The sequence below is a fragment of the Carassius gibelio genome, chromosome B9 (genome assembly GCF_023724105.1).
Source record: "Carassius gibelio isolate Cgi1373 ecotype wild population from Czech Republic chromosome B9, carGib1.2-hapl.c, whole genome shotgun sequence".
NCBI lineage: Eukaryota > Metazoa > Chordata > Actinopteri > Cypriniformes > Cyprinidae > Carassius > Carassius gibelio.
The window spans coordinates 16,271,980-16,294,361 of NC_068404.1; the positions used below are offsets into that span (position 1 = coordinate 16,271,980).

General features: G+C 36.0%; 3 protein-coding genes across 5 annotated transcripts; 2 read left to right on the plus strand and 1 right to left on the minus strand.

Annotated features, from left to right (window-relative positions):
• Positions 1-20: 20 nt before the first annotated feature.
• Positions 21-6,798, plus strand: LOC127964685 (protein mono-ADP-ribosyltransferase PARP9). 3 transcript variants are annotated; one of them, XM_052564961.1, is made up of 9 exons: positions 21-169; positions 1,097-2,010; positions 2,243-2,464; positions 2,544-2,756; positions 2,965-3,037; positions 3,160-3,702; positions 3,840-3,949; positions 4,199-4,355; positions 4,490-6,798. In XM_052564961.1, exons 2-9 carry the CDS (start codon positions 1,132-1,134, stop codon positions 4,762-4,764), a joined length of 2,472 nt encoding a protein of 823 aa, XP_052420921.1. In that variant the 5' UTR covers positions 21-169; positions 1,097-1,131; the 3' UTR covers positions 4,765-6,798. The 3 variants fall into 3 exon arrangements, with proteins under 3 accessions (XP_052420921.1, XP_052420922.1, XP_052420923.1); XM_052564962.1 differs by having other exon boundaries at positions 24-169; positions 1,103-2,010; XM_052564963.1 differs by lacking the exon at positions 21-169 and adding an exon at positions 191-339.
• A 3,350-nt stretch (positions 6,799-10,148) lies between these two features.
• On the minus strand, positions 10,149-13,741 carry LOC127965414 (fas apoptotic inhibitory molecule 1). The gene is made up of 5 exons (XM_052566223.1): positions 13,593-13,741; positions 12,863-12,993; positions 12,216-12,444; positions 11,268-11,317; positions 10,149-10,633 (listed from the first exon to the last, which is right to left on the minus strand). The coding sequence occupies exons 2-5, from the start codon at positions 12,974-12,976 to the stop codon at positions 10,487-10,489; spliced, it is 540 nt and encodes a 179-aa protein (XP_052422183.1). The 5' UTR covers positions 12,977-12,993; positions 13,593-13,741; the 3' UTR covers positions 10,149-10,486.
• Positions 13,742-14,875: 1,134 nt separating this feature from the next.
• On the plus strand, positions 14,876-19,490 carry ndufa10 (NADH:ubiquinone oxidoreductase subunit A10). The gene is made up of 10 exons (XM_052566414.1): positions 14,876-15,043; positions 15,409-15,577; positions 15,696-15,911; positions 16,029-16,115; positions 16,244-16,365; positions 16,611-16,690; positions 16,879-16,933; positions 17,010-17,095; positions 18,418-18,526; positions 19,257-19,490. Exons 1-10 carry the CDS (start codon positions 14,969-14,971, stop codon positions 19,323-19,325), a joined length of 1,068 nt encoding a protein of 355 aa, XP_052422374.1. The 5' UTR covers positions 14,876-14,968; the 3' UTR covers positions 19,326-19,490.
• Positions 19,491-22,382: the final 2,892 nt, after the last annotated feature.

Below are 22,382 nucleotides of genomic sequence, written 5' to 3' on the forward strand. Positions count from 1 at the left end.
TTTCACTTTTGATTTCTGTGCATGGCCATGCGTCAGGCTTGGTTTTTCACAACAACGAAGAAAACAGTTTCCGCTTCAAGCAAAGACGTTAATTGGCCTCTCCTCGTTTCGACAATCTGAAACTATCGCTGTTTTTGACACAAAAGAAAAAGATTGAATAACATAAAAGGTGAGTGAACAGATATTTGTAGGTTGAGTATATCGAACTCTGTGCGCATTTAATGAATAACATCGCACAACTTTTCCGCTTTCGATTTTAATTCAGATAATGTGTTGTGCAATTTTAACAGTCATTGTTCAGGCGCCTGTCTTTTTTGACGTCTGTTTGTCAAAACCAAGGTAAGATTTATCTAAAATGTCAATAATAAGGTAGGCTATAGCTACTTAAGTTAGGCCTATGTTACTAAGTTACTCTGTTTCCGGGTCTAGCGAACAGGATTTGTTGCAGTTTCGTGATGACATATTATTTCATTAGAAACATGGATAGCCTATGCATTGTGTAAAAACACGACGTTTATGCTTTAAAGCAATGCTTCCAAAACACATGACTTAAACTGCACTTTTATACATTTACTCCCTTTTATTGTGCTGTTTGTCGAATTGTTATGGCTCTTACGATGCATAATTGTATTGTTTCAATGTATTGCTATACTTGCAGTTCTTATCTTAAAGTTGCCATTAAAGTTAGCATACGCGCCCTCATGCAAAACCTGTCTGACTTCTCCAGTTATGGAATTACATTTGTTTCAATAATAATGAACGAAACGTTATAAAACTGAACGTAACTTTTTCAGAAACTATCAAAAATATGCCTTGTTTATGATTAGCTCAGCGTTAAAAATTGAATCCTTATAGTAAAATAAATCAGATTCCAAGAAAACAAAAAGAAACTAGAAAATATAGTTCTAAGTGGGACTTTTAAGATTACCAAAAGGGGGTTAAAACACTTTAAGACAGAAGGAAATTCAAGAAAATAATTCAGTGTGATGTCTTTGAATTGCCCAGTTAGATTTTATTCCAATACAATGAATTGGGATATGATAAACATTACACAACATTCATTTTCATTTAATGATTGATGCTTCATTTTCTCAAGTCATAGGGGTCTGTGTCCTGAGGAAGCTACAAGCCATGAGTGACAAGGAACAGGGTTGGATGCCACTGGTTTCAGAACAGACTGCCGTTCTGGCAAGGTGTGGTGAAGCCTTTTGTCATGCTGTTAATGTCAAATTTAATTGCACGGCTATTCTCCGCAATGTGGAAGAGGTTGGGTCCATTGGTAGTAGCACAAGTGGTGTCTGGCGCGCTGAGAAGAGGTACTCCACAAAGCTGTCCAGCGGAGTCGAAGTATCAGTCTGGAAAGATGATCTTACACGTCACAAAGTGGAGGCTGTGGTCAATGCAGCCAATGAGAAACTAAATCATGGAGGTGGTCTTGCACAAGCACTGTGTGCGGCTGGAGGACCAATGATCCAGAAATGGAGTGATGTCATTATACAAAAATATGGACGAGTGAAAGTTGGTGAGGCTGTGCACACTTCTGCTGGAGATCTACCGTGTAAATATATCATACATGCTGTTGGTCCCTGCTTGTCTCCAAACCCATCCAAGTGGGAGACTGATCAAGCTGCACCACACTTATATAATGCAATCAACAGTATCCTATGTATTGTCTTAAAGGAAAACATTTCCTCTGTTGCAATTCCTGCCTTAAGTTCTGGCCTTTTCCATTTTCCAAGAGATCGCTGTGCAGACATTATTGTAAAGGCTATAAAACAGTTTGATGAATTCACAAAGTTTCAAAGCAACTTAGAAATCCATCTAGTCAATAATGATGAACCCTCAGTCCAAGAAATGGAGAGAGCAGTTAAGGCGATTTTGGTGCAGTCCAGCATCTCTGGCACATACAGTGGAGCTGTTCAGAGCAGCATGGCTTTGTCTTCAAACAGCAAGTTCAAATTTTGGAATGTAACACTGCAACTTAAAACAGGGGCTATTGAAGAAGAAAAGGTAAGACAAATATGTAAAGCACACGAAAGAGTGATCAATTAAAAAGCTTTAAGTTGATTGAGATATATTATCAAAACTGTTTTGTATAAATTTTCTAACTGCTAAAACAGTAATTCATTACATTTAGTAATTTTGAAAAAAAAGGAAAAGTTTTTTCCCTCATATAAAAACAGGGAATTGCTAAATACATTAACACTCTTCCTTTTTCTTTTCACTTTGCTTTAATTTTCAGGTTCATGTAATTGTGAATACAATTTCAGAAGATTGTAATTTGTCATTGGGGCTGATTTCAAAAGCAATTTTGAACAAAGCTGGCAGAAAGATTCAAGAAGAGATTTCCAGAGGAAAACACCGTAAATCCACAAATGTCCATGTGACAAAAGGATATAATCTGTATTGTGATGCAGTTTATCATACTGTTTGCGTAGTTAGATCTGACCCTCTGGCCACACAGGTAGATTGGGTTTTTATTAGTAATTCGGGCCATTCCTATGAGTCTCTGTACCCACTATCTGTTTTGGTTTTGTCTGTAGATTCTTCATAATGTGGTCTCAGAATGTCTGAGGAAAGCTTCAATGGGATACAAATCCATCTCCTTCCCAGCTATTGGTACTGGTAATCTGGGCTTTAAGAAATTTGAGGTTGCCAGAATCATGACAGATGCTGTGGCAAATTTTGCCAAAAGTAACATGAAAGAACTGGATGTAAACTTTGTTGTGTATCCAAAGGACAAGGAGATGATGGAGGTGATGTATGCTAATAAAGTACTATGCTTTTCAGTTGTTTAACATAACCAATTTTCTGTCATGTCCCCATCGCATGACAGAATTCTTTAATCAGCAACTTGATACTGAATTATGAAAAAGTGAATGTATAAGTTAAAATTAATCAAGGACAAATGCAGTTCAGTAGAAAATCAACTTTTCTCATGTGTGATTTCATTGTTATGTTTAGGCTTTTGAAAACGAGATGAAAATGAGGACAAGAGCAGCAGAGTCCCCAGTAGTGTACAATGACATAAAAACAAGTAAGCAAAACAAATTTCATTGTTTTTATGGAAAATTTAGCTGATTTTACAGTGCCATGCTTTTGCCCATATCGTAATGTTAACTACTGAGATAGACGTTCATTACTCTCAAATGCTTTCAGACTTTGCATTTGCAGCCAGTGAAACCACTGCACATAAAATGCCATCTGTTGAGTTCGACAGTGTTTCCAGGGAAGCTCTGAGAGAAGCAAAAGAGTGGACAACCAATATGCTAAAGCCATCAGATATCATGACAATAAAGAATAATCATGTCATATATCTTGGACAAGATGACCATGCAAGTCTTCTCTCTCTCCAAACAATGTTGAATGTTCGCATTGAGGAGTTCTTCAGGAATGGTAAAGGTGGCATAACCATCACTGGAAACCCTTCAAATGTCAGTTGTGCAGCAATTGAGGTGGAGTCCATGCTTTGCAAGGCTCAGGAGGAGTTCGCACAAGCTGAGGAACGTGACATGCTGTATTCTGTTGTTCGCTGGAGCTGTAAAGATGTACCTTGGATACAAACACCTGAAATCAGTGCAGATTTGGAGAAAGCTTATTTGGCAGGGAATGTAAACCATGAGATTAATACCCACAAAGTCAACTTGATGAACAAGACTTTGGTTGATGACTATGGGAGAAGCAGCAATGTGGAAAGGACATGTATGTTCAAATACTTGGACTGTAAATAAATTATAGTTTAATGAATGTAATAGTTTTCTCAGTATAGTGCTCATGTTAAGCTTGTCATTCATAGCATCTGGATGACCTGAACCAGCCTTTTCTCCTTTACTATACAGGTCTGCTGGATCGTTTTGAGTCTCTCAAAAATTCATTTTATTCAAGAACACCTGAGACCAGGAATGATTATGTTGGAAAAGAACCATGGAAAGCCCTTAATGTTGTAAAGGTGAGAAAGCTCCCATCCCAATCACGATACTATAGTTATTTTCTGAGAGAACACTGCTAGACTATTTTCATGTTTCTATAGAGCAGCTATTGTATGTTAAGCAATCCAAGGGTGTCCATGTAATTTTTATTTGCTCTTTATTTTAATCCCCGTTCAACTATAACATGCAAAGGCAGCAATGAGGACGTTTAGCACAAGGCTTTGATACTAAAAGAATGTAATGGCATGTGGTTGCACTGGTTGTTACAGAAGGAGAAGCTAGAGAACATTGCGCTGAAGCAGCTGTTCAAAATGAATATGCAGAGATTGAATGACAAACCGAAGTGCCTCTACCAGCGTGTGTCCGCTCAGTTCTGTGATCTCATCTGCAGAGTAGGCTTTCAGAAAGAGTTCGCACCTCCTGCAGGTAACAAATGTGAACATATTCAGAATAATATATATATAGCAAGGAATGCCTATATATATTTATGTATTTTTTAGTTTATGATGTGTTTTTAAGGTGATGCTTGGGATTTCTATGTTAATTTTTTTTTTTTCTAGAGCAAAGGTATGGCAGTGGAATATACTTCAGCAGTACAGTCGATGGAGCAATGAAGCTGTGGAAAGACCAGGAACATGAGCAGTACATCTACATCATTCAAGCCCAGGTCCTCACTGGGAAGTCCACTATTGGTTCCCCACATCATATTTTGCCCCCTCCCTTACATGGAGACCCTTTAGATCGTTATGATAGCTTGTCTGACATGTTGCAGACATATGTCATCTTCAATGGCCAGCAAGCTCTTCCTGAATACCTGATCATATATACCAGATAAAGCCATGTGTAAAGATGCACAGAGCAAAATGCAAACACAGATAACATAATTTTTTTTAGGGCAAATTTATGGTTGGATATGTAGATTTTCAAAACACTAATTTTTTTAAATATAAAAAAAAAGGCACAGACAGTGTTATGTCCAATGACAGATTCTCTTTTATGTTATCTACACTCTCTATTGATTTCTTTTTGTGGTTGTTTCTGTCTCCTCCTCCTCTGGTTCCTCCCACTCTTTCCAGTAGGCAGTAATTGATTGCCTTTTTCAGCTGCACCTGCTCACCAGCTGAGAAGCTGAGAAGCAGTATAAAAGCTGAGCATAACTCTCAGAAGATGAGACCTTCTCTCTAGAGCATGTCCTGTGTCCAGTCCAGCTCAGCTCAGCGTAGTTTGTAGAAGCCATTTGTGATTCTGTATGGTTGTTTATCTTCGTTAATGCAAAGAATGGTTGACTAACTTTCTGTTGCTGTTAGAAGCTCTTGCTAAACTTTGTGCTCTGTGATGAGCAAGATATTTCAAGTTACTCAGCCTAGAGGTTTGCTGTTTTAATTAGTCTCTTCCTGCATTACCAACTGCTTAAACAGATACTCTCTTGATTGATTCTTTGTTTCCCTATTGGAAGCTGTAGGGAGGTGGTTGCCTTTTTTTCTTTTTGTACTTTTTGAAAGTTTTGTCCTGGTTTGAGGATTAGATCGGGGAGAGAGTATATAATTTTTATTTTTATATATTTTTTAAACGGTTTAGAATGTCTAAAAGAAAAGAGATGCATAATTTTTTTTTTTTTTGCCATTGTTCCCCCTCAAGTTTTTTTTTTTTTTTTTTTTGCTTTTCTCTTAATCATGTGCACTCCAAGCTGTTAATAAAGCCTGTTAAAGGGATCTTGTTGTAATGGTGGTTGTTGTTGTGCTGTGGCAGATGCTCCTCTTAAACCTTCACCTTTAAATCTTCCTTTAAATCTTCAAAACCCCTCTTGTAAGATGTAATAGACCGTAAATAATGTGCAAAAATAAGGAATTAAGGTCTTCGTAATCATTAGTCTAAATTAGACATCACTGGATGAGTGATAGATTTAATCTTTCAGATTTTTCCTCACAGGTCTTGGATTAACTACTGTGCTGTTAAAATTATTTTTCAGTGTTTTAAAATTTATTTTAATGAGTTTTATAAACCCTTGTATTGAAAATATATATATCTTTGGAATGAAATGCTCACAACAGAATGCAAATCAGAGCAAATATGTTTTTACTATATGTTTAAAGGTGTCAAATGATGCAATTTCAAGTTAATTTCTCTTTGGAGTTTTACAAGCTGTTCATGAATGGATAAGGAGCCTAAAGTTGCAAAGACTTAAAGTCTCAAACCAAAAGAGATAATCTATTGGATATATGGACACTCGTCTGTGCCCTCCTAAAATGCCTTGTTTAAATGCCCCCACATGTCTACGTCACTGTGTGGGAAGATTTCCATAATACCACCCAAATGTTTATTCAAATAAAGAAGGTGTAACTTTGATTCATGCTGTTGCCGCCAGCGATATGTTGTGGAGATGCTGCGTTTCACTGTGACAGCGAAACTAGTTTGTTTGGTCTTCCAAAAGAGGACACAGAACAGTTCAACCCAAATATTTGTGTGTGTACAATGCATTTTATGTAGGACTGTTTCCTGAACCTGGGAGAGTAGCCTAGAATGCTGGATGTTCCAACTCACTCGTGACTTATACTGTCTTTTTATGTTGTGTTGCATAACGCGCCGCATAAACATAAAACCATTTTAGAAAGCCTGGGCTTGGAGGAGCATTAGTAATGTACAGTATGTGGAAAATGATGTTTTTTGAACTTTAAACCACATAAACATATTTCATTTCACCAATTAAATTCATTTATTCATAAATGCAATACAAATGACCATTTCGATTACAAATGATTACTGATGTTTATTTATCAGTAATCTAAGACTTTCTATTCATGTTATGTGATCTGTACAACTGAATTATACTGAATGCTTTGACTCAAATAAAAGCCAACATTTAACTAAACATTCAGTCAAGGTGACGTTTATCTGTACAACATTATAGCTATATACAATGGACATTTACTTCAATTTATACAATAAAATATTTATTACGGAACTATAACAAATATATAAGACATTTAACATATGTAATGTAAGAGTTGTTATACATAAAAGATTAAATAACAGGGTCAAAAAGATTTTAACAGCAAATATATTGAGTATTCAAAACATACTGTTATTCTATTACTTCTGTAATTATATATACAGTATGTATGTGTGTATATATATATATATATATATATATATATATATATATATATATATATATATATATATATATATATATTAGTATAATTTTCATTCTACTAAGGAGGAATATAGAAATAAATATAGCTTGATTCAAACTTAGACTCAGATTTTTCATTTCAGTCTGTTCCATACAGTATGTCATGATTACATTTTTCACATAAGATTTTTTTTTTTTTTTTTTTTCTAAGAAGAAAGCTGATGCCAACAGGTGACTAGCATGTCATATCACCTTGAATTCACTAGACACATGAAGCCTAAATGACAGAAAAGACTAATCTTGCTTGTTACAAGGCCAAAGTGTCTCAAAACACAGATAATCACATAAATGGATACTTCCTATTGAATGTTATTGCTGTGGTCTGACCCAATTTATGAGTCTGTGGCTGATCAAATCGGATCAGATTCTGGACCAAATACTCTAAACAAGTACACGTTCACATTTAATTCACTTTTTGACCACTAGACCACCATGCTTTTGAGAACATGATTGTGCTAACGCACAAACAATAAAACAATTTGACATCATCTTGTCTAGACCTGACACACCCATAATATCAAACTATCCAGTAATGTTTTAGGGCTCCTCACATCTTTCTGTGCCACAGATAACATTACTGTGAGAATTCCAGATTATAAAAACCACATTGACATCACTTTTATAAATTAAAGGGGTGGTTGATTGCAATTTCCCTTTTTTAATATTAGTTGCTGTGTAGAGTTCCTGTTTGAGCATAATATCCGTTACAACGCTGAAGGTTCAATGCAAACAGTTATTGTCTTTTAAATTTCTGTAAGTTTAATGTTTACAAAACTGCTCGAAGGGACTATAACAAGCTACTTTCCGGGTTTGTGACATCACAAACCCAGAAATTGATATAACCCCAGCCCGGGAACATGCAATGGAGGGGGGGCGAGGCCATGTTGCACTCCTTTAGAGAAGAGGAAGAGTGTTTGCCATACTGTCACGAAAAAAATTTATTCATATACGAATCACAATTCTGTCTTCTAACGATTCTAATGGATTCACAAGTTTCAAAATCAATGTTCTAAAGCTACTCGTGTCCCATGCTCTGCATTTCTCTCTCGCTCACACCTGATCATCAGCTCATCAGCGCCAGTAAACTGTGTACCAATTAATTATTGAAGGAGATTCATCTGCAATAATGAACGCGAAATTAAGTAGCTTGTCAGTGATCTACGGCTTTGTCTATTAAATGCCACTCCATTTAAAAGCAGGTGATCCCGATTTAGCGGTAATCATGGAATCCGATTTACTGACTAAATGTGCATGATCATATCGTTAGATATATCGCCCAGCCCTAATAGAAAGACAGATATTTTTTCACATTCACACTCAGTTATGAGAAGCATTATACATGGACGCGTGTACAATTGCTGTACTGTATTAAAGCTTTAATCAGGATAAAACTGTATATTAGAAGCCAAAAGATGCAGTAGCATTTACAAACAACAGCGTATCTAAAAGTAGAGACAACAACAAATACATACTGTTAAGACACGTGCACTTGCACAGGTTCTGCGTGATTCTCTTCACTAATATCCTTTGCATCTCAATTGGGCTCAAACTGATAAGCAATATTAACGCCGCTATTGTTTACAATACAACCAGGGCACATGCCACTGAGGTGAGGGCCGGGATATTTAGACGTGCACTAGGCGGTCTAGCAAATCACAACACACTAGGCCAGCTGACCAATCTGAACCCATTGTTTATTACTGAGTGAGGGGCTTCATAAAAACAATTTTAGCGTTCAAAGGAGGTTACAGAGTTGTGTAAAATAAAGGTAAATAATATATATATATACACAGTGGGGATCGAAAGTTTGGGCACCCCTTGCAGAATCTGTGAAAATGAGTAATTTTCAAAAAATAAGAGAGATCATACTAAATGCATGTTATTTTTTATTTAGTACTGTCCTGAGTAAGATATTGTGCATAAAAGATATTAACATTTAGTCCACAAGACAAAAGAATTGCTGAAATTATTAAAATAACCCTACTCAAAAGTTTGGGAACCCTTGGTTCTTAATACTGTGTGCTGTTACCTGATGATCCTCGACTGTCTTTCTGTTTTGTGATGGTTGTGCATGAGTCCCTTGTTTGTTCTGAACAGTTAAACTGAGCAGCGTTCTTCAGAAAAATCTTTAAGGTCCTGTAGATTCTTCAGTTTTCCAGCATCTTTACATATTTGAACCCTTTCCAGCAGTGACTGTATGCTTTTGAGATGCATCTTTTCAGACTGAGGACATCTGAGGGACTCAAACACAACTATTTAAAAAGATTCAAACATTCACTGATGCTCCAGAAGGAAACAAGATGCATTAAGAGCTGGGGGGTGAAAACTTTTGGAATTTGAAGATCAATGTAAATTGTACTTAATTTGTGTACCGGGAAACAAGTATCTTCTGTTGCTTACGAAGGGCAGAACTAAATGGAAAACAATTATATTTCAACAAAATAAGACAAATTTGGCCATCTCCATCGTGTTCAAAAGTTTTCACCCCCCAGCTCTTAATGCATCTTGTTTCCTTCTGGAGCATCAGTGAATGTTTGAATCTTTTTAAATAGTTGTGTTTGAGTCCCTCAAATGTCCTCAGTCTGAAAAGATGTATCTCAAAATCATACAGTCACTGCTGGAAAGGGTTCAAATATGCAAAGAATACTGAAAAGTGAAGAATCTGCAGGACCTTTTCTGAAGACCATTTTTCTGAAGAACGCTGCTCAGTTTAACTGTTCAGAACAAACAAGGGACTCATGCACAACCATCACAAAACAGAAAGACAGTCGAGGATCATCAGGTAACAGCACACAGTATCAACTTTTGAGTAGGGTTATTTTAATAATTTCAGCAATTCTTTTGTCTTGTGGACTAAATGTTAATATATTTTATGCACAATATCTTACTCAGGACAGTACTAAATAAAAAATAACATGCATTTAGTATGATCTCTCTTATTTTTTGAAAATTACTCATATTTTCACAGATTCTGCAAGGGGTGCCCAAACTTTCGATCCCCACTCTGTGTATATATATATATATATATATATATATATATATATATGTGTGTGTTTTTTAAACAAAGCATTAACATATGTTAATCAAATCAAAATAAATGGGAAAAAAAAGTCAACCACCCCTTTAAGAAATTAACCATTTGTAGGGGTTAAAACAATTATCCACTGATGCTATGTGAGGTATATAGCAACATAAACTATGCATTTGCAAGACACGTTTTTCTCTTTTGCCTCAAAATAATCCATTACTGAACCAGCACAAGCTTACCTGCGGTCACAAATGAGCACATACTGTCCCAACTTCCATGTATACATTACGCACTTTTCATAAGGATGGATAATCCGCACACACTCATTCACACAGATCACTCTGACTCTGAGATTTCCATGCCATCCAACAGCAGCGTGTGAATGATGCCATCTCGTCTCTTGCCGCTGCTCACTGCCTTGATGCAGCAGTCATGGTCACCCAGAGTGAAGTGTGTCTCTGTGCCGTCATCAACAAACTCACCCTGAGGGAGAAAGACATGTTTTACTCCTGAATGAATGGTAGTTATGGTAGTCACATATGTTGTGGAAAAGGTATGTTCGGTAGGGCTGTGACCACATCTACTAGACCTGGGTGGGCATTGTTATCATTTCTTACATGTACATAAGAAAATAATGAATTATAATAAAAAATATTAAGACTTTACATTAAAGTTTGATTTGTTAGCATAGTTAATGCTTTGGATATAATAAACTAACAATGAACAAGAATGTTTATAGCATTTATCATTTTAGGCTCATATTAAGTTATACATTTTTTTTTTTTTGTAATAAAGTTAATAAATATAATGTTTATTGCTAACTTATGTTCATTCATAAATCATTACCTAATGTTAATTTATACAACTTGAACTGTTAAAAAATACGAAGAAAAATGTAAATGGAAATCAGAAATCAACATTAAAGTAGATTAATAAATGCTTAACAAATATTGTTCATGGTTAGTTCATGACATAAATAAATATTAAGTAAAATATGCACTGTAAGTCGCTTTGGATAAAAGTGTCTGTTAAATGCATACATTTTATTTAAATTTAATTTAATTTAAATAAAGTTTAGCAAATTAATATCAATGCATAAAGTAATTGCTGGACTTACAGCCGTTTCCATTTTCTGTCCATTGCACCATATATCCATGGTATCTTTCTCTGTTGAGAACGGAAGAGTTTATAAGTGATCAATTAGCAGGTTGCAGCATGAGTGATAAAGATAAAAACATCAATATAAATCCTACTGTACCAGACTAGTCTCACTGACTCACCTTTAGTGCTCTGATCTGTGATTTACTGTAAATCTAGGATCTCAGCATTATCCAATGTGTGTCTGCCATTGCGATTACATTCTTTTGTCTTGTGCTGAGCTTTTCTTGTTGGCACTTGACTTGTCTTTTCAGTCACATTAGTAGTCAGTTATGAAATACTCTAACTGTACTTTTATTATTATTTAAAAGCATAAGCCAAATAACCGCAGGTAATGGTTAACCTAAGTGGCAGGTGTCCAAACTGGTACACAAAAAAATGTTTTAATTTGAATAATCCATGATGTTATCATAGTCAAATTATATATTAAAAACATGCAACTGGGAGGAATTAATTGCACAATGCTTAAATTATTCATGTGAAAAATGGGGATTTCTCTGATTTTCTTTCAGTAAAGCTTGATATCTGCTCACTGGCGCCGCTATGAGGTTAACAAAACGTGTGTTTTATTACTAGATAAGCTGCTCCTGCACTAATTACTTAAAGTGATTTGTAATATTTTTTTTAACCTTCATTCAACCTAGAGTTAATCTATCATTACTGCTGTGCAGCTTAAGTGAGGAAAGGCTTTCAGCATTTCAGAGAGCAGCTGTACTGTCTATAAGGACAAAATAACAGATTGTGTTATTTGTTGTGCTCATTGGTATACTTATACCAGTGAACACAAAATGAATCCTTGCATTTGTATTCTACATTCTAGTTAAATACAGGTTGGGGGAACGAGAGGCAAAACTTCATCACTGACTAATCAAATCACATATTTATTTGAGGAACCTGTATTTCTTACCCAGAACCACTCTGCAGTCGATGCCATCGAGGTTGAGGAGCCATGTGCTGGTAACTTTGGAGCGATTCTCCATGTACTTCTTCAGGCTCTGTCCATTTATCTCGAGAGTGTATTCATATGCAAAGCCGCTCACTGCATCTATGTTAATAGTGGCCTTTGTATTTGTACCACCCACATGAAAAGTCTCCTTTCCAACCAGTTTGAACATCCAATCTCTCCTTATGACTTCCTGGGACAGTTATGAACAAGCCTGTGAGGCTTCGGTACTTATTTTCCCATCATTATAATGAAAATACTCATGTCAAATATTTCTAAAACACTAAAATCATCAACTAATGGAAAAAAAAAATATATATAATTACAATATTATATTATAATTACACAGCTCTCTGGAATACAGATTTAAAACGGCATAACTAATCACTGGCCCTGCCTGGCTACTGAATTAGAATTAGAATAGTGAGTGCTAAAGTTAGAGGGTCAAATAAAGATGGAAGAGATGGGTTTTAAGCCGATTCTTGAAGATGGCTAAGGACTCAGCTGCTCGGATAGACTACATAGACTTTATTTAATGAATTACATATACTGAACTTGACCAAGTATTTTCCTGAGTGTCAGCTTTTTGTACTAGGGCTAGTAATTCGTACCTTTCCATCGATGTAAATGACCCGTTTTCCTGTGGTTGTGCCATGTTCAAATTCAATCCTGTGCACACCGTCGCTCAAAGCCACATCCCACACAGCTACAAGATCTCCTGACATCTTCTGTCCTCTAGTGTCTAACAGAAAAATCAATATAGACACATATGACTGAATTGCTCATAAAGGCTAGGAATAATAGTGAACAAAACTGTTTTATGAGAAGAGGCAGAGCAGAGAAGATGAGTGACGTTACAGCATACAAACAGTATCATATAAGATAAAGTATGAATAATATATATATATATATATATATATATATATATATATATATATATATATATATATAAGAAACGACATTATGAATAGTTTTAGACATTTGTGCTTAGTGATTAGGGATTTTGAGCGACATAAAAAGGTCTAACGTCTGTCTGTTTCATAACCGATTACTTAAATGCTAAACATTAACATGTAACGTTACCTATAATAATAAAGGATAACGTTAAACACTGATCAAACGCCTTGCTTGGAGAATGGAAAGAAGTGTGCCCTGAAAATGATTGCTAACACGATTTTCTGTGGTAAGAATACTTTAAGAAATCCTGCCAAAGCAGGTGGTTGGCGATGTGTCAGAGCCATTAAATCTGTGAACCGGAGTAATCTGTCGGTCATTCAAAACACAAGAGTCAACAGCATTAAAGACAATAATAAATAAATACATGTAACTTAACGTAGTTACCGATCCAAATCAGAGCAGAAATAAAACGCTTTTGTGTATATTTGATCAGCTTTTCCTCAAGGTAGAAAACAGTGACACAACTGACGCCAACGGCATCAACACAACTAGCTCCAAATTTAGCCAACAACAAATCTGCTCCAGCTAACAACAGTAACTATGGCAACAGCCTATTCTTCTTCGCCTAGCCGCGTTTATGTAGGTCTAAACGTCACAGTAGCCTCTACTGACTTCTGCTGGCAGTAAAAACAGAGCCGCATTCACTGAACTTTCAACCTTTTTTTTTTTTTTTACAGTTTATGACACGCTTACACATCCATACACATACATGCAGGGCTCGAATAGAGGAGATGGGGCCCGGTTGAAATAAATAAAATGACAAAAACATCCCCTTGGTAAAACCACAATCCCCCTAACCATCCTCTTTAGAAAAAAAATGTGCATTATTTAATTTTTGTTTTGAATTCGGTACTGCAAGCTACTCGCAAGCGGAAGCAAGTTTTCGCGCTAAATGGTTCAGGTGCATCTTTTGAAGTTCTTTAAAAAGAAGACAACAGAAAAGGCGTGTTTTTAACTTGACTGTAAAACGGATTGCGAGACGATAAATATTGAGTCGCCGACTTTGCCAAAAACAAACAAAGCACGCCTTGAGCTATACATTTTATAACGTTAATAAAATGCATTATATCGAATATTTAATCACAAGAAAATTTATTTTTCAAGAATTATAGAAAAATTTACATTAAGCCATTAAAAATTATCAGTAGTTACTTGCCACTTTTGTTATAAAATGTACAAAATCATAAAAAAAATCCTACAAAATCAGTTATGAGGAAAACAAATCTATAACCAATATATAACAAATCTAATATATATATATATATATATATATATATATATATATATATATATATATATATATATATATATATATATATATATATATATTTTTTTTTTTTTTTTTTTTTTTTTAATGACCATAAATCTATATTCAAATAGTAAAGCATAGTCCACACCTTGCATCTCAATGCTGGTGCTGGGCTTGCAAAATAGCAATACCGGTAATACAATACATTTTTTTTTTTTTTTTCAGTAACACAAAAAGCTTCAAGGAGACGTCTAAGTCTACTATTTTTGAAACGTCAATACAATCATGCGACGACACACACAAAACCAAATAACATATAAGAAATCATGTATTTATCAAATTAAAAGACTTCAGTTACTTATTCCTTTCATTTTGGCCAGGGCCTTTGTCAAATGTCAACTTTAAGAAACCACATGACGCACCGATGACGCAAAACACCCGCGACGCGACGCAGAGATCCTTCGGCGACATTGAGGACTGTCAGACTCAGCGGAGTTTGTGAAGTTTCGCGATGGCGTTGCGGTTATTTCGGCTGGTTGTGCCCTCAGGTACTGCCACTTGGAAAGCATTATCGCCTGTAGCGACGGTAAGATTGATAAACAGCCTCTACACTCCAGATGAAACGTTGATCTGCTCGGTCGGGCCTCATGTAGTCCAGACTGAAGGACAACATGAAAACTACAGCTGTGAAAAACACGAATTACTGTCACATTGATACATTAGATTGTTCGTATGTTTGGTAGGCCTATATAACAATGAAAACTCCGTATGCAGCTCACGGTAGTTCTGTCAAAACAAACGTTTTTGTTGTTTTGTATTGACAAAGCGTGTCAGCGATTACTAATGGCTTGACACTATGAATAGAGAGATTGTAGCTGATCATGACTATGTGTACGCTATCAAACTACTGTATTTGCAGTAAAATATAACAGGACATTTTATACCCTTTAGGCTCAAATCCACACAAGTGCTGTCAGAAACCTGCGCTATGGCTGGTGGGCTTATGCTCTGGGGGAGAGGACAACCCCCCGCTTCAAGGAAAACAGCAAGATCATTTCCATTGATGGCAACTTGGCATCTGGAAAGGGAGTGCTTGCACAAAAATTGGCAGACAAACTGGGTATGATAATATCTGGCTATATCTGTTTTAAAAAAAATATATTTTATGTATGTTAAGTGCTTGTGTGTCTGTTTGTTTGTGTATGTAAAATAAAATGATTAAATGTGTCTCTCATCAGGAATGCTGTACATGCCAGAGCCAGACACACACTATGTTGACAAAATGACAAAGGAGAAAGTTCCTCTAGATAAGGCTTTTAATGGAAACTGCAGTCTGGAGAAGTTTTACCTGGAGCCCAAAGCCAGTGATGGTAACTCTTACCGCCTGCAGTGTTGGATGTACCTCATGAGGCTGCTGCAGTACTCTGATGCCGTTGAACACCTGCTCTCTACAGGTAAAACACACCTGTTTGATACCCCATAGCTGTTCACTTGAATAACAAACAGTTTGTCGTCGTGATTGAAAATCAAAACCATAAAGCACAAGCATATTTTCTCTTTCCCTTTCTCAGGACAGGGAGTTATTCTGGAACGCTCTCCATTTAGTGACATTGTATTTTTGGAGGCCATGTTCAAAGAAGGCTTCATCCGAAAGCAGTGTGAGTGATTATGTCCGAAACTCATAATGTGAAATAATGTAAATAGTGAAAAAATGCTGGTTGTCATATTACAGCAGAGTTGTTTATTAAAATGAAAAGGATGTATCGCATATGATGCTATTCTGCAGGTGTGGATCACTATAATGAGGTTAAGGGCATCAGTATCTCTGAGTTTCTTCCTCCTCATCTGGTCATCTATGTGGACGTTCCTGCTGAAGAGGTCCAGAAAAATCTTAAGGCATCAGGAAAGGTTTGCGTGAGGAATAATTAATCTTTTGATTTTTTATATATATATATATTCAAACAAGTTATGAAGCGATTTTTCTATTTCAGTTTTCATGCTAAAACTATCTCTGCTTTGACTAATAAGGGCAATGAGTAAAGAATTTAATATTTCAGGAGATTTTGATGAATGCAAGAAGAGATGATTATAAAATGGTGACTGAATGGCCAACAGGACATGAGTGAATTAAAAAAAATTTTCGCCTTACACAGTCATACCTCCAGAATGTTCCTTTAAGCTACCTGAAGAAGATTGAGACTGCGTACAAGAAGAACTTCCTTCCTAAAATCAGGTCATATATATGCATTGATATGAGTATTTTAATGTTTGTTTTATAGTATTAAACATTTTTCTTATAGAATTATGAGTTATTGTTTTCTTTTAATTTGACAAAGTTAAAAGCAGGTGGTTAATCTGGTGATGTGAGTGTATCAAACAAGTTTTCAGTTTTAGTTTTAAAATCTTATGTTTGATTTTCAGTGAAGAGGCAGAGGTTCTTGCGTATGACACAACCCAAGCCCAGGATATTGAAAGGGTAAGGATCGAACCTGTAAATGGAGGACATTGAGGCTGGCAAATTTCACTGCTCTCACTCTATTTTTCCTTTTCAGGTTGTGGAGGATATCGAGTACCTCAAGTTTGAGAAGGGCCCATGGCTGGAGCAAGATGACGTCACTTTCCACCATATGCGAATGTTGTGAGTACTTGATTTATTTCCATTTCACTATTTTCTTCTGCAGACTGTTACTTGTGCTGGCTGGAATTATTGTCATTTAGTTTTGGTTGGCAACATCAAAGACATTGAATAAATCTCTGTTGATATTATCCATACTTGCCTTAATTCTTTAACTATATATATATATATATATATATATGTATGTGTGTGTGTGTGTGTGTGCATGTATGTGTGTGTGTGTGTGTGACCCTGGACCATAAAACCAGTAATAACCAATCACCAGGTATATCTGTAGCAAAAGCTATCAATACATTGTATGGGGTCAAAATGATAGATTTTTCTTTTCGCTAAAAATCATTAGGATATTAAGTAAAGATCTTGTTCCATGAAGATATATTGTAAATTTCCAACCGTAAATATATCTAAACAGAATTTTTGATTAGGTATATGCATTGCTAAGAACTTCATTTAGACCACTTTCTCATTTGGCGATTTTCTCAATATTTATTTTTTTGCACCCTTAGATTTAATATATTCATATAGTTATATCTTTCAGATGTTTGAATCTGAATTTCATAAAATTGTCCTTTATGACTGGTTTAGTGGTCCAGGGGTCACATTATTATTTTTTTTTATTATATGATTAATTTAAAATTTTTATTTTTGATTAAATTATGATTTCCAATATAATAAAAGATACCAACCATCTGAATTTGAAGCATGTCATGTTAGTGAATGGAAAAGTGAGCCAGCTGTTTGTTTTCTTAATTATTGTGTCTTAAGCAGTAACAGTAAGTACAATACTTTAACCGTTTTTTAATAAGGGAAAAAACGTATTTTTCGGACTATAAGTCGCACTTCAGTCCAAAAATACATTGTGACGAGGAAAAAAACATATAGAAGTCACATTTATTTAGAACCAAGAACCAAGAAAAAACATTACCATCTACAGCCGTGAGAGGGCACTCTGTCTTCTCGCGGCTGTAGACGGTAATGTTTTCTCTTGGTTCATGTCAAATTAATTTTGATAAGTCGCACCTGACTATAAGTCACAGGACCAGCCAAACTATGAAAAAAGTGCGACTTATAGTCCGGAAAATACGGTATATACAATGAATTACTTTGAACAGTACTGAAAAACATATATAAAAACATAAAAAATATATTATTTCAGTTTTGGGCAGAATAAACTTTGCATTGCTGCCACTTAAAGAATCAGAAACATTTGCTTGTGTATATAGTGAAAAGAAGAGAAAGAAAGGTTGTGTAAGTGTTTGCCCTCTAGCGGTTCAAAGAAAATGAAAGCAAATGTGCCTTTTCTCCCATTTTCCCCTATTCACTAGTGTGGAGGACAAGCAAAAAGTAGCCAACATGACCTGCATCCCCAGATATCTTCCAGAAGTCACAGTCGGTGCTCATGAGTTTGATTCTGCCTACTACGCTTTCAAATCGGTAAGTGCCCTCCACTGTGCCAATAAATGTAAAAGACTGATCATAGACAACATGTAATGGGTTGCATGTGTTTAAAATCATATTCTGTCCATGTGCAACTATGTATGAACTGAATTAGCTATTCTTCTTATTTTATCAGTAATGACAGGTGACATTAACTAAATTTGTTAGAGAGAATGGAGCAGTGATGCTTTGGGTGTCTCAGTGTTGATAGATCGTCCTTAAATGATGTTTTTGCCAGATACATTTGTGTACAAGTTATTCTGTCCAGGAGCCCTAACAGTGTCCCAACTGGTGCCTGCATAATGATTGAGTGTTTTCACAAAGCATGAGTGTCACCTGAGGACATTCAGTGATATGTGTGGCATTATAAAATCAGGAGACAGATAGACTTCTGGAGTGGGTGACAGAAGCACTTTGTATGGCCATTAATGATTCCTGGCACTGTTATATTGATCTCGGGGAGTGATGAGCTCCTTGTCGTGTTCAGCCATCAGATTTTTCATCTGCTCATCTTATCACCACCTTGTCAGTCCTTGCACTGAAACATATGGAGCTTTACCTCAGCCGAGAGAACACGTGGAAGTGGAGCTCACAAATAAAGATTACGTGTCTAGTCTACTACTTTATTTTATTTTCAATGCATTTCTTTAAAGGTTACTGTAAAATGTTGCCATTGCACACTTGGGCTTTAAAGAATCAAACATGTGACATGTAAATCTCTCCTTAGCTCCCAGGAAAGAAGTACGCTGAAGGTTATAATGAAGACGTCGGGGACAAAGGCATCTGGCTGAAGTGAGAAACGCTGTTGTCGCTGGGGGGAAGGACATCTGAAAGACAGATTCCTCGTGGTATTTCAACCATTTGTCCATGTCTTGTGGGAAAAGATATATTCTGCTCATACGCAGCTGAAGATATCATTGTACATTGCTATTAAAACATTCATTGTATATGTAACAAAAAACTGTTTCCTTTCATTTTGACTCAGTGTTGTTCTTGGGTGGGATCTTGTTGAGGCCAACTTAAACTCTGGTTCCAAGGTCATGGTCCCATGAGACCCGTGGACACATCTTTGGAGACCTCTTTGGCAATGCCAGGTCTTGTAGTCCAAGGCCCTAAATTCAGTCATGACGGACTATTCAAACTAGATGCTAATAATACAGACTAATACATTTTACAGTTCTTGTTATACATCACTTAGAATGATTATTGTTCATTTATATTGGAAAAGTGAAAATTGTGCAACAAATGTGACACCTAGCTAAGAAAGAATTCTGTACGGACAAACAGAAACATCTGCTCACCAATATTTTGTTTCATTGCGGTGAGACGATGACTAAACACCCCAATTAAAATACTTAAAAAAAAAATATATATATATATATATTTATTTTTTTAGAAATGGCACAATGCGAGCTGACCACAGCTCATTAGACATCTGAAACCAGTCGTTTCTCGTCACTCAGAGATGAGAGGAGATGATATGTGTCTGCGGCGGGTTTGCGCTGCCGCTGCCGGTAAACGAGCGACCCGCGGGTCCAGGAATAGCGCGGCCTTGCGCCGCTGCTCATTTGTTCCTGAGTGCCTCTCATATTACCAGCAATTCTCATATTCTGGCCTTTATGGGTGATTATTCACCAAAATCTCCAATGACCCTGAAATAAAAGTGGCTGTTTAAACAACGCCGGACTTCATTCCATCGCTTTCATCTATATTTACAAACGTCCGAGTCCCTCTATAAAATGGAACAGGATTCATAAATTTACACCGATTTAATGCTGTGAGAGAGATTCCGTTTACCTGTAAAGCTCAAAAACTTTCAATGGAGATAGAAAATGAAGAAAATGCATTAACAGTGTCTTGTTTCAAAATGAGGGAATCCAGCACCACTGTAAGTATTAGTTTGTTTCCCTTTAAACTGAGTAACAACAACACTGAGACGTGGTTGTGTGTGCTGCAATTTTTCTTTTCTTTTTTTTCTTTTTTTTCTTTTTTTTTCCCCTTAACCTTGTCAGTTTGGCTTTTCAAATTTGTCATTACAAGTAGTTTTGGATGGAAACCATCAGAGGGCGCTGTACATCCTGTTTGTCTGGCTTTATCTTATTATTTTCTTTTACGGTCTATGGGCTTTATTAATAGGAATAGTTCACCCAGAAATGAAGGTTCTGTTATCATTTATTAAGCGCAATGTCGCAGCCTATGATTTTCTTTCTACTGTGGAACACAGAGGAGACAGTCTCACTTACAATTCACTTTTATTGTGTGGAAAAAGATGCAATGAAAGTGAATGGTGACTGATTCTGTCAGTTCCCATGCTGCCTAACATTTAGAGATAGAGAAAAATAGTTATATTGGTTCGTAAATTAAGATAGAATGTTATAATTAGTGTATTGGATGGCCGTCCCTTTACTTGTCTCGCATTCCTCAGATGAGGGCACTGTTGTTCCTTCCATCTTAAAGAAACCAGCCTTGCAGTCTCTTATGGATTCATGTCTCACAAAACAGAACTCCTTCTTTTTCTCCTTCACTTGTTTCTTGTATATCTGTCTTCATGAGTCTTTTATTTTGACAGCGCTCTTTTAAATGCATAAATATTTCATACCCATAGATCCTTCCACAGCTGTTATTATATGTGCTCTTTTAGTAGATGTTGCAGGGCTGGTAATGACTTGACAAGGCAAATAGGGCTCTGAATTTAAATTTAAAATGGTTAGAAAAGGGCACAACATTTGCATTAAACTACATTAATGCATTTTCAAAAAGGGTTTAAGAGGCTGATTTCAAACGGTTGTGCGTGAAGAGCTATGAGTTGTCACTTATTGGTGGTGTTATCCGGCAGCTTGGAGGGGTGGTCTGCTAAATGAGGATGATGGAAAGATAAATAAAGCTATTGTAGCAGTGCTGACAGACAATGGACAAACAGCAATGGCTTGAAGCAACATGAATGGATGTAAAAGGAACTCTGAATAACATCATGACAAAGCAAAATAATTAGAAACAAGGAGATAATAGTTACTGTTTTGACTTCTGATTATACTCTACTTCAGTTGTCATTTGTTTTCTCAGAGTGTATGATGTATACTTTGTTTATTTTATTTATGAAACTTTACCGTGGATGCATTAAACTGATCAAAAGTGACAAATCTTTTGTAACATAAATGTCTTTACTATTTAAAAATAAATGCTGTTCTTTTCAACTTAGCCTACTATTCATCCAAGAATCCTGACACAGAAGTTGCTTTGCCCTGAATATATTGCATGAAAATATTACATTTTCAAAACATAAAAATAAAAATAAAACCTTTTAATTATATTTCACATAAATTGCTGTTTTGCTGTATTTTTGAGAGAGAGAGAGAAAGTGTACAGAACCAAAACTGTATGAAGGTAAAACATTACATTATTCAGAATATCTGATATCATTTAAACTTGATCTTGACTAAACCATTCCCATAAAACATGACACAAATAATATCATGTTTTAAAATGCACTTAAGAACTTAAGACCCCAAGGTCACATTTCGTAACATTCATCCAGCAGTTCTGTATCCTCATCCATTCTCAATATAATAACAATTTTGATAGTATGAATTAGCTGGAAGATATGATAATAGCCCGTCTCTGGCTGGGATCTCCCACACCTGAAAGTTCAAGACCTTTTGTGTGTCTGTAAAGAGAAGCTTTTACACTGTTTGAAAACCTGGGGCCACAATTTCACACTCGGACCATCACGAGTGGGTCTCCTTTGACAGCTCTGTTTTGCCTCATGTGACTTAAATCAGATTTCACACATCGTTTTAAACGAATCATTAACATGCGAGGAGAAAACATGATTGGCTTTTATTATTACTCATGT